Source organism: Gobius niger (assembly GCF_951799975.1).
Source record: "Gobius niger genome assembly, chromosome: 13".
NCBI classification, from domain to species: Eukaryota; Metazoa; Chordata; class Actinopteri; order Gobiiformes; family Gobiidae; genus Gobius; species Gobius niger.
This window is the reverse complement of record NC_136864.1, coordinates 12,299,190-12,311,936: the sequence shown is the minus strand read 5'-3', so window position 1 is coordinate 12,311,936 and position 12,747 is coordinate 12,299,190. Positions and strand designations below refer to the sequence as shown.

The window sequence follows — 12,747 nt, the reverse complement described above, 5'->3', positions numbered from 1 at the left end:
TAACTCACAGTGGGATAAATAACGTTTGTAGTTTGTCCTGCATTGCTTAAAAAGTAGCCTAAATGCTGAATGAAGTACATGAGGCACAATGTTAAAGGAGGACCTATTGCCACTGGCTGAAGTTACGTACCGTACTTTCCGGACTATAAAACGCACAAGCAAAAATAAGCGTAATGAAGAAGAAAAAAACATAGTATAAGGTGCACTAATGAAGGAAAAAACAACAGGCTGAATAGGCGTACAGTATGCCCACGTAACAGATTGATGGCTAGCTTCCTGGATGGGGAGGCATAACTGCACAGTTGACAAGCCTCTTCCAACAGTGTGTTTTTCAAGCTCTCATTTGCGAACTCGTTCCTCTAGCTGTGGTCTCTGGCTTTTAGCCTGTGATCAACTTTGTGTTATTCATTGTAGGTAGGAGCAACCTCCGCTTTCTTGCTCACTCCGAACTTTCTTTTTGCTGGTCGATTAGCCTTCAGTGATCTCTAGTGGCAATTGAAAATATATATTTGAATTATTTTTTATTTTTTTAAAATCACATATTAATTGCTCCGGAGTATAAGACGCACACCCTGCCAAACTATGAAAAAAAGTGCGACTTATAGTCCAGAAAATACGATAGTACAACAGCTGCGCATGTGCAAGAGGATGAGTCTCGTTTGGACCAACGCTCTTATTGCGGCAGGCGTAAGATCAGGCCCCTTGTGATTTTTGTGCCATGTACATGCAGTGGCTTGTCTGAGGTTTACGCCACATCTGTTCTCTCCACCCAGTGAATATATTGAACATGTGTGGCTGTTAATAGTGAACAATATAAATCGATATATAGATAAAATGACCTTTTAATGAGTCAGAGGCTTCCTACGACATATCACAGCCTCACAGTGACAATTACAACTGTTTTCCAGGTACAAAAATAACGTCCTGGTTGATGCTAAGGCTCACCCCGAGAAGTACACCACTGAGAGCAACTACAACATGCACTCCCTGGAGATCAAGAAGTAGGTAATCTTATACTGTACTTACTCTGCACGGCTCCATCTTAAGTGCTCACAGCTTTAACTTGTTATCATTGGTGTTGATAAAGATATCTGCATTTGCTAATGTAAACATAATTTATTCAGCGTCACCTTGTTCTACTTTCAGCTGCGACTTCTTTGACACCGCTCAGTATCACGCCTCCGCTCTCAACGTGAAAGGAGAAGCCTCCTCCATGGCAACTCTTGTAGTCAAAAGTAGGCAACTGTATTATAGGAAAAACGTTTTTAAAAGTTGCTTTTGTCTCGTATGAAGTTGATGTAATGATGACTGTTTTGCCTCAGGATTCCAGGAGGGCGATGAAGCGGGTCCCTTTGATCCAAAACCACGTAAGCACTGCAAGAGTTTGGATGTTTTTATGTAACTCATAGTATATTCTGATTTAGCAGCTCATAATCTATTACTTCTCTCAGTATTTAATAATGATAATGGCTTCCACTTGTATTGTACTTTTCAAGCCTGTATCACCAGGTTCCTCAAAGCCCCACACTGTCGTCATTATTCATTCAATCCACATTCTTTGGTGGTAAGCTACTATTGTGGCCACAGTTGCCCTTAGGGTAGACTGACAGAAGCGAGGCTGCCAATCTGTGCCCTTCTGACCACTGCCAACACACTCTCATTCTTTCTGGCTTAATGTACAAGTTTTTCCAGCCTCTATTTTGCAGCATTTTCTTTATGTGTAAGGAAGGCTCGACATACACAAACAGTTTTACATTTAAAGCAGTACTAAATAACTTCTTTATCTTAATAAATCCTTTTCGCAGTCCCTCTGGAGGTGATACAAGTGTTAATGGGATGATTGGGAGGTCTTTCATCTCCCACTGGTGTCTCTGGCCAGAAAACCACAATTGCAACTTTCCTTGCACCGTGTCGGAGTCACCAATACACATTAATAGAATCACGAAGAAGAAGCTAACAGGCTAGCGCACAAAGCTAACTGTGGGCTAGCGCCACTTAAACAGTGTTTACCGCCAAGTTTGAATGAAAAAAATGATCTCCATTGAAAAAAAAACTGTTCATATACATGTCTTTCTCTATGTTTATTAGCTAATTTTGTAATGTAATAATCTTGGTAAATTAGAAGAAAAAAAAAAGTTAAAAGTATTCATCTTTAAAAGTATTATACATATTCAGTCATAAAAGACTTTGTGATCGACTGCTTCAAAACTGTACTGTGTATTAATACCTCTGTTGTCCTTTCTGCAGATGGTTACTGCTCTGAACATGGCGTCACCTTTAACACCACCATCATTGATAAGTTTGAAGTGGCTTTTGGCCGTGAGGGCGAGACCATGAGTCTGGGCGCTACTGTCATCATCTACCCCACAGTCAAGAAATACCAGCCTGAGATCGTCTGGTATAGAGACTGTAAGTCTTCAGTGAACTCTCCGCTATTGATTGTTTTCAGATAAAATTACATTGGTCATTGTTATACTCACTACTGCCACCTCAGGTCTTACGCGTAACTGCAGGCTCTATATTAAGCTCGTGCATGACGGCACTTCGGACCTGAATTAACACCTTTTTGAGTGACAGTGCAGGATTTTAGAGGCAGTTGTGGTGAACAGGTCTGGGCTCATTCTACACATTAGGACATTACTGGAACATGTAGGGGGAGGAAAAAAATAGATTTTAAGATTTTTAAACTCTGTATAGTCCCTTTAAGCGTCAAAATCAACTATAATGCTTTGGTATATGACACTTTGAAGAGGATTCGTGAATGACAGATGACAGAATTGAACCTATTTTCAGAAGAAGCAGATAGTTCCAATGTAAGGAATCTTGTGTTCACAGCTACAACACTTGTATCTGATATAGTTTACAGAACTATTTACCAAAAAATAATCATGATACATGCCATTTCTATGTGATTTTCCCCCTCAGCCGTGCCACTGAAGCCGTCTAAATGGGTGCACACCCACTGGTCCGGAGAAAGAGCCACCTTGACTCTGATCCATCTGAACAAAGAGGACGAGGGCATGTACACCCTGCGCGTCAACACCAAGTCTGGATTTGACTCCTACTCTGCCTACGTGTTCGTCAGAGGTACGGTTAATCCACTGCTCTGCAAACTTTTTATGGTAGTCCATGGTGTGGACTTTATGTGGTAGTGTAGTGACAGAATCAGTATCAGAATGGGTTTTATTGCCATTGACAGTGAAGGTACATTCACAAACTAGGATTTCTTTTTTTTTCTTTTTTGGTGCAACATGAAACATAAACTAGTAATAAAATGAATAATAACTATATAAGGGCATGCAACGTAAGATAAAATAAGATAAAGAGTAAACACGCTCTAAATATATACAAAATATACACAATAAAGGCAGCAGATGTGAATGTGAATAACCACGTAGTGCAGATGGTGACAGGTTTTTTAGTGTTCATGATAGCAGAGGGAAAAGCTGTTCATGTGGATGAACCGTAGCCTCCTGCCTTAGGGGTGAGGGTCAGACAGTTCGTGTCCAGGGTGAGAAGGGTCAGCTGTGCTCCGACCTGCACGCCCCCCGGGTCCTGCTGACGTACAGGGCCTGGAGAGATGAACTTGGACCTGGACTTGTCTCAAACTAGTCCAAAAACTGACTCCAGCTTTGACAATGAAGACCTGAGGGTGACTTAAAGATGGTGTGACCTGACCACATTTTGTGCATAAGTATAAACTAGATAGATAGAGTAAAGGTTTGTGGAACATTTAAACATAGAATTATTACAATGATACATTTAAATGAATGTAAACAAAAGAAATATATTAACTTCTCTTTTGCCTCTCCAACGCTTTTCATTGAACTGCCCTGTATAATAAAGCTCACTGGACAGCTCACATAGGCTGAATTCAAGGCTATTCACAGGGATTGTATTCATATAATACAGTAATGGTGGAAAGGAATTTGTAGCCACACTGGTTTTGTTGATGACAGAGGTGCAATAGAAACAGGCACTGCATAAGTTTACTTCTGTTGCAAAGCACAGCAGCAAACAGCTTTTGCTTCACGCGTCAAGGCCTTGACACAACTCAAGAGTTCAGTGTCTCAAACTGTTAAGTTCCTTTTTGGTACGTATGTGGTTGCTATATCTATCTGCATGTCTGTAATGCCACCTACACAGTGAGTGAGCACTACTTAACTAAGAAGATCTTTATCTTTATTTTCTAAACCGTAAATACATGTATAACTGCCCCGCCTCTTTATTCTCCCATGTGTATGAAGTAATGGGTATAGAGAGATCCCCCGCAACCTCCTGGTGAATACTGTACCTCAAAGTAGGTCAAAAGGAAATCAGATACGGTATGAGAGAAGACCTAAGATTAGAAACACGGCTTGGTGTCTTCACTTACTTTTCATACAGTAGATAACCGGACATGTATATAGCAGTACCACATATAAACCTAAACCTGAAAAATGTGATGGATTAGTCCAACCACTGCACCTGACTCCTGGCTCCACAGATATGCTCACCTGTATGTGCCCGTGTGTTCAGATGCTGAGGCGGATGTGGAGGGCGTCCCTGTCGCTCCTCTGGACGTCCGGTGTCTCGATGCGAATAAGGATTATGTGGTGGTGACTTGGAAGCAGCCGGCAGTGGAGGGCAGCAGTTCCATCCTGGGATACTTCATCGACAGGTTGCAATACTTATTTTAATATATTATGACCCAGCTTGAATTTTTTTTTCAATACGAAGCTTGTGCAGTACATCAGTTGAAATCTGTCACATCACTCTCTGCATCCGTGCCTGTAGGTGTGAGGCCGGCACTCATCATTGGGCCCAGTGCAACGACGTACCGGTGAAGTACGCCCGTTACCCGGTCACTGGGCTGGAGGAGGGCAAGTCCTACCAGTTCAGGGTCCGGGCGCTGAACAAGGCCGGAGTCAGCCGCCCCTCCAGAGTGTCCGAGACTGTGGTCGCCATGGACCCCTCCGACAGGGCACGCCTCAGAGGTCAGACACTTAATATCAAGTCTTTTTAATTCATATGTGTGGAAGACCAAATCGGGCAGGGACAGAGCAGATTAAGACTCGTGTTGAAGGATTTTGGAGAAATACCCAATCGGGGTTTGTTTCCTGATAATGATTGGATTCGAGATTTTCACTGTGTGCATTTTAAACATGTTTTGCAATACCAGAGTGGACTCAACAAACAAATATTACACTGAGACAAAGGGGGGAAGCTTTACTGATGTGGCTCTTGTTGTTGTTTTTATTTATCTATGTATTTATATTTCTCATATGGTGGACTATATGCCCTTTAAAAGTCAATGGCTAATCCTCAATATAGCCCCCAGTCGCACTTTCTCATTCCTCTCTATTGCACAGCTGGCCCATTGGCTCCTTGGACCGGAATGATCAAATTTACAGAAGAGGACTCCACCGGTATGATGTGCTTTATGTTGTTTTATGACATTTTTATAGTTGACCTTTTCTGTGTAGCATAAAATAAAATGAGAACATGGTTTGCTTTCCTCGCTGCCCTTTAGCTGGTGTGGTCCCGAGTGAAGCCTCTGATGTAGTTGTCACCGAGGCGACCAAAAGCTACGTGGTGTTGGCCTGGAAACCTCCCATGCAGAGGGGTCACGAAGGGGTCATGTACTACATTGAGAAGGTACGGGAACTATCCGTGTACGGGAACTTGTGACAACTGCTCTAAACTTTTTTCTTTACTTTGATTTGGATGGATTTGATGGCTATTAAAGTCAAACTATCACTGTGGATTTCTTCACACATTTTTGCTACTTATAGTCTAGTTCAAGTGTTCAGTTTTAGCCCCAATTTTCCTAATTTGCTTCCATTTCAGTTTTGTTTAGCTCTTTGTTTAGTATTTTTTTAATCTTGCTTTAATGCAATTTGAGGAAAAAAAGTCAAAGCTAAAGGTGGTCCAGCGATATATTAGACCAAGTCCGGCCCTCCAGCGTAGAACCTGGATGATTTTGAGAAATATTATTATTCAAATCAGATGTACTTTAATCGTTTTAGAGTTTAACCTTAACCAAGCACATTTTAACCAGTTCAGCTTTACCCAAATCTAAAAGCTTCTCGACTGGAGCTGTCAGTCTATAGGTGTAACGCCTCATTTTAAAGCTAAGACTGACAAAAGTGATCTACGATTTTTGATTTGGGGGCGACAGTGGCACAGATGGTAGAGAGGGTCGTCTCATGATCGGAAGGTCGGGGGTTCGAATCCCACCTCCTGAAAATGCACATTGTCGTTGTGTCCTTGGGCAAGACACTTCACCCACATTGCCCCCAGTGTCTGTGTACATTGGTGTATGAATGAGAGCATGAATGGGTGAGTGGATCCTTGCTATAAAGTGCTTTGAGTGCCTAATGTAGGTGGAAAAGCGCTATATAAGTTGAGACCATTTACCATTCACTTTTTTGTCATCTTTTTGCTGCCTTTTTGCTGCTTTTTTACCACTTTTTTGTAGCTTTTTTGTCGCTCTTTTAAAGCTTTTTTTTTTAAGAAGCTTTTTAGATTTGGGTAAGGTCAGACTGGAGAGGGTGTTTTCGGTTAAGGCAGGGGGATAAGTACTATAAAAAATGTGAAAAACACTGTTAGTTACTTAAAGATTTCCAAACAAAACACCAAATTAGGTCATATATTTTGCACGGCACTGGCATTTGTAGAAAATGGTGCTTTACTAAAATTGTCAGGGTCGGCCCTTGGTCTTTTTACAGTGAAGAAAATCATCCCTCCACCAAGCAAACTTGCCTAACCCTGTGTTAGAGCATGTGACCTTGTTTTAGACAGTGTAGTTATCGCCATACTCATTAATACATTATGTCGTGGATATCTATGTGATTTTTCACTTCATGCGTCATGCTTCAAATTAATAATGTTTTTGTTGTAAAGTTTTGTATCTAAAAGTATCTGATCTCAGCCTCCACTTCCACTGCCTGTTTCAGTGCATCTCGGGCACAGACACTTGGCAGAGGGTGAACACTGGGATGCCGGTGAAGTCTCCTCGCTTCGCTCTGTTCGACTTGGCTGAAGGAAACTCCTACAACTTCAGAGTGCGCTGCTGCAACTCCGCCGGGATCAGCGAGCCGTCCCAGCCCACGGGCAACATCACTGTGGGGGACATGATGGGTAGGATTTCTACTTTTTCAACTGTCATAATTTTATACCTTTTGCACTTTTGACTGCATTATAGTAATCATCCTGTCTAATTATTTTCAAATCTCTACATAAACAGACTTGCCCTCAGCTCCAGGAGTCCCAGTGGCCACCAGGAGCACCAGCACCTCTGTGGTGCTCCATTGGGCCGGCTCTAAAGAAGTGAAGCACCTGGCTGGATACTACATCGACTGCAGTGTGGTGGGCACCGGCGAGTGGATGCCCTGCAACAACAAACCGATCAAACAGACCAGGTATGCTCTTGGGCTTCAATATACTATACAGATATTAGTACGTACTAGGGCAGGACGATATGGCCTAAATTTATATCACGATATAAAAGAGAAATATCACGATAACGATATATTTGACAATGGACAAATTACTTCAAAATCCCAGCCTTACGCCTATTGGGAAGATTAATTCAGTGATATATATATATATATATATATATATATATATATATATATATATATATATATATTATTTTTTTTTTAATGGCTTACTAATTCCCTCAAATATGATCTACTCAAGCAGTTTAGATCTTTCATTTCATTTTAGTTTTTAAGCACCCGTCCCCATGTTTTTAGAGTCAGTGTTTATGCTGCTGTAGTGGAGCTGAGCGCAACATAAATTATATTGTGTCCCCAACGATATAAAAAAATTACGATATGGGATATATATATATATATACATGTACTATATCACTCGCCACTTTACATTCGTGTCAGTATAAACTAGCATCCTTATAAAAGTGATGGCAAGTTGAAACAAACCCCCCTCAAAAAAGAAAGAAGAAAGAGAAAGAAGCACTAATATCTAGATCAGACCTGGGCAAATTACGGCCCGCGGGCCACATCCGGCCTGCGAGATGATTGAATCCGGCCCATAAATACATGAGTATGTCAAAAAGAGTTATGATGGTTTTAAAGAAATGACCAGAATGCTCACTCCAGCCACTTGGGGGCAGCTTAAATAAAAATAAAAGGAAAGAATTCCGGACGTGTCCAGCAGAGGGCACTGACAAAATGAGGGCTTATTTTTCATTCATTGAAAAAAGTATCCTCAATAGTATTTTCCCAATCAAAACATGTTTTCATTTAGGAGCTTTTGTTAATGGACCCCGGCAAAACACTCCCCATGTATGTTTTGACCCCCGGGGAAATTTACTTGGAGACCCCTGTTATCGCTTCACTTCCCAGAAACGATGGTAGAAGTTAACGAGTATAAGAAGTTGAATAAGTTGAATAAGCTGAATAACGATGCACATACATGAGCGTCCTTGGCTTGATATGGCTAAATATTATCAGAAGATAATAGTCCAGGCTTCTTATATGAAAATTAATTGCCCACCCCTGATCGAGATGCATACTAATAATAAAAACATGCAAATGTCATAAGCCTCTTTGGTTTACTTGCCCAGTTTCTTGGTTCTCGTTAAAGTTTTGTTTTGTTTGAGCTGTACGTTTTCAGACACAGTAAGCCTGTGTTTGTTTTTGTAAGAAGACTTTCCTTGATTCCTCTCTGTCAGATTTGTGTGCCATGGGTTGAATCCCGGAGCGAACTACGTGTTCAGAGTGAAGGCGGTGAATGCTGCCGGTTACAGTCAGTGCACGGCCGAATCTGAGGCTGTTGTCGTCCTGAATGCTGTTGGTAAGGACTGTATAAACCTCCATTCATCCTTTCTGTACATCACTGCATGCATTTATATGTGGCATGCCCCATCCTAATGTGTTGTTTGTTTTTAAGGCAAGGCATGTTTGTCTGTAAAGCCCAATTCATACACAGACATTTAAAGTGCCTTAGGATGCAAGTTAAAGCTACACACCGATTCAGTTAAAACACACAAACTTCAAAAAAGAATTAAGCATAAAAAATCATTGTATAATTAACCTCTTGACCCCCACCTGAACCGACCATCAGTTTGGCTTTACCCAAATCTAAATGTGGATGAAAACGCAACAAAAAAGCAACAAAAGATCTCCAAAAATGCGGTACAAAAGTGACAAAAAAGCCACAAAAATGTCACGAAAGAGCAACAAAAGCGTGACAGAAAAACAATGGAATTTTTTTTTTTTTTGATCTTTTGCCACTTTTTTGTTTGATTTTTGCCACTTTTTTGTTGATTTTTTGCCACTTTTTTGTTGATTTTTTTGCCCATTTTTGGGGGGATTTTTGCCAATTTTTTGTTGATTTTTGCCACTTTTTTGTTGAATCTTTGCCAATTCTTTGTTGATTTTTTTAGCCAATTCTTTGTTGAATGTTTTCCAATAGTTTGTTGAGGTTTTACTACTTTTTTGTTACACTTTCTTCTAATTTTTGTTGCTATTTTGTGCTTTTTTTCCTAAGAAGCTTTTAGATTTTGGTAAAGCCAAACTGGAGAAATAGTGCTCGGTTAAGGTGTTTAAAACAAATGCCTTGACAGTTTAATTAATGAAGACATTCTTGAATGATAATTTACGAAGCCTGGTTAACGCAGGAGGCTGTTACTCCCGTTTCATTGTAACTTTCCCCTCATTTCATTTGCAGATACTTCCTGCATACTCCATATATTCCTTTTTTCCCCATTAAAACCATTATGTATTAATGATTAATGTATTTACTTGCTTGTGGCTTTCCTTTGCCAATAGATAAGGCTCTAGAGATACTTCTTGATGCATGGCCAAGTTGACGGCTAAGCATATTGTTTATTGTAAGCATGACCTTAACCGGTGATTCGTCAAAGTAACCCAGCTACTAAGTGTAAGTACCTTTAAATACATAATGGAAGCATGCAGTCTGAAGAGTGAAATGAAAATCCTTTTATTTACGCCGCTAATGACCGCTGATGTGTTTGCTGACAGCGGTCCCAGGAAAGCCGACCAGCGTGCGTCTGGTGGAGGCGCTGAAAGACTACATGGTTATAACCTGGGACGCGCCGGCTCATGACGGAGGGGCGGAGATCAGGGGCTACTTCATCGACTACAGAACTGTCAAAGGGAGCGTGACGGGGCTGTGGCACGAGCTGAACCATAAGGCTGTGACAACTAATACATATAAAGTTCGTTTCTTTTCATATTCTGGGGGCACTGGAGCACAGATATGGAAATCTTTCGGATTAATAGAACATGGAAAGTTAATTTCAATCATGTTTTGCATTAATCTCTTAACCTCCTGCCTAAACAGAGTGCTTTTTCTCCGGTTCAGCTTTACCCAAATCTAAAAAGTACATTTGAAAGCTAAGACCTTCAAAACTCATCTAAACTGATCTTTTATCGTTGTTGCCATGTTGTCATCACTTTCTTGACATTTCTATATATTGCTTTTCTGTTGCTCTTTTGTCAATGTTTTGTCACTTTTTTGTCATATTTTTGTAACTTTTTTGTCACATTTTATCATTTTTTTTGTTCTTTTTTTGTCATTTTTTGTCATTTTTTGTCACTTTTTGTCACTTTTTGTCACTTTTTTGTCACATTTTAAAAATTCTTATGTTGCTTCGTCGTCAAATTTTTGTCATTTTTTTGTCATTTTTTGTCACATTTTTGTCACCTATTTGTCACTTTTTTGTCACTTTTTTGTCACTTTTTGTCACTTTTTGGTCACTTTTTTGTCACATTTAAAAAATTCTTATGTTGTTTCGTCGTCATTTTTTGTCACTTGTTACTATTTTGACACTTTATTCAAGAAGGCTTTAGATTTGAGTAAAGCCAAACTGCTGAAAATGTGCCCGGTTCAGGTGGAGGTTAAGAGGTTAGAAGGTTTGAATTTTGCTTTCCACTAATCACTAATAAATCTGACTTTAGTTGATCATTTTGTAAAAATGTTTGTATGGATCCTCGTTGTGGGTGGTATGAATGAATGAATGAATGACTTAAGGGTTGACTTGTGTGCCACAATTTGCCAAAACACAGTTCATTAGTGCAAATGGACTTACAGTAAGACCTGGTTTGAGTAATTCTGTAACTTCTGTTTTATCAAAGAGTTTTTATTTTCTGTAATCATGGACTACGGATGGGGGTGTTAAGAGGTTTAATAAAAATGGTTAGATAGACTCTTACATTCCAATTAAACGACTCGTGAGCTTCTGTGTAATTACTGCAGAATTACAATAGAATCACAGTCGACTCATTAAAGTTGGATGAGACTACCTAAAAATTCATAGCACATAAACAGTTTTTACATTGAATTGAATTTGCTGTGTGGCTTTTGTTTGTGTGTTGATGTGTAGCTTGACATTCTTCTTTTATTTTAGGCTGAGAACCTCAAGGAGAACGTCTTCTACCAGTTCCAAGTGCGTGCGATAAACATGGCTGGAGTGAGCAAGGGCTCTGTGCCCAGTGCTGCTCTGGAGTGCAAGGAATGGACCCTCACTGTCCCAGGTCATATGAAAGCCTTTCCTCTTATATTTCAAACTCCAGTATCTGTCAATTGGTTTAGGGATATTTGCTCAACATTTCTTTGCCCACTGGCAGATGACCTTTTTTTCTTATTTCCTTTATTTATACGTTTGAAAAAGCAAAATCAAGCCCTCCCTTCAAAACAAACTAAGCTGAACAGTTGAACAAGGAGAAAAAACAAACAAAAAAGAAAGAAAGAAAACCACAACAATAATCACACAATGATTTGTGTAGGAGTCACAAAACCAAAAGTTTTTCCTCACCAGATTTCCTGCCTTTAAGGGTCTGCCTGATCTTTTCAATTTTTAAGAAATGTAGAATATCTTTGATCCACTGCGAATGAAAAAGAGGTAATGAGTTTTTCCAATTCAGTAAAACCAGCCTGCGAGTAAGAAGTGTACAATAGGTCAAAAAGTCTCTCTGGTATTTTTTAGATGATATGAGTCCAAAAAGAGCCACAACTTGGCATGGATATAAAAGCTGTCTGAAAATATCAGAAAATGTCTTCAAGCAGTTCTAAGTAACTTGTTTACCTTAATAAATCCTTTCATAGTTCCTCCAGGGGTAATACAAGTGTTAATGGGATGATTGGTGATTCATCTCTCTGGCCAGAAAACCACAATTGCAACTTTCCTGCCTCCGGGTTGGAGCCACCAATACGCACTAATGGAATCACGAAGAAGAAGCTAACAGGCTAATGGGAAAAGCTAACTGCGGGCTAGCACCACTTAAACAGTATTTACAGCCAAGTTTGAGTGAAAAAAAAAGATCTCCATTGTGTACTTGGATGTACAATATCCCTCTCTTCCTTTTGTCTTTTCTGTCAGCGTAGTATTTACTCTCACGGACAATTTATGAGTAAAAAAACGCAACATGCTACGACACCTGCAGTGGCGCTTATGGCCTCTAGGGGCATGAGCTACTTAGTTCTGCTTTAAGACGTCAAAAATTACAATAATTTTGAACAACTCCAACATATATGAATATATATATCAGGTGTAATGTTTACAGCCATCATAATTGGGATCAGTGTTAGGAAATCTCTTCGATGCAATATTTTCCATTGTAATAAATCATGCCTGGCACAAACTGAAGAAGTGTGTACCCTTTTTAGAATTTTGGTCCATTTCTCCTTGGACAAATTTTCTCCCAAGTCCTGTTCCATGTTATTTTTTCTTACAGCTAAAGTGGGATCATACAGCAATAATAATGCGTTATAAAC

At 39.9% G+C, this 12,747-nt stretch overlaps 1 protein-coding gene across 1 annotated transcript in view; it reads left to right on the top strand.

Annotated features, from left to right (window-relative positions):
- myom1a (myomesin 1a (skelemin)) overlaps positions 1 to 12,747 on the top strand; it is a 32,436-nt gene that overhangs the window by 6,132 nt on the left and 13,557 nt on the right. The window contains exons 6-19 of the mRNA XM_079569669.1: positions 909 to 1,001; positions 1,147 to 1,235; positions 1,323 to 1,367; positions 2,248 to 2,409; positions 2,926 to 3,087; positions 4,519 to 4,660; positions 4,777 to 4,976; positions 5,352 to 5,408; positions 5,513 to 5,637; positions 6,939 to 7,122; positions 7,229 to 7,403; positions 8,681 to 8,802; positions 9,993 to 10,189; positions 11,381 to 11,507. Coding sequence (XP_079425795.1) covers positions 909 to 1,001; positions 1,147 to 1,235; positions 1,323 to 1,367; positions 2,248 to 2,409; positions 2,926 to 3,087; positions 4,519 to 4,660; positions 4,777 to 4,976; positions 5,352 to 5,408; positions 5,513 to 5,637; positions 6,939 to 7,122; positions 7,229 to 7,403; positions 8,681 to 8,802; positions 9,993 to 10,189; positions 11,381 to 11,507 — 1,880 coding nt within the window. The remainder of the gene's footprint in view (positions 1 to 908; positions 1,002 to 1,146; positions 1,236 to 1,322; positions 1,368 to 2,247; positions 2,410 to 2,925; positions 3,088 to 4,518; positions 4,661 to 4,776; positions 4,977 to 5,351; positions 5,409 to 5,512; positions 5,638 to 6,938; positions 7,123 to 7,228; positions 7,404 to 8,680; positions 8,803 to 9,992; positions 10,190 to 11,380; positions 11,508 to 12,747) is intronic.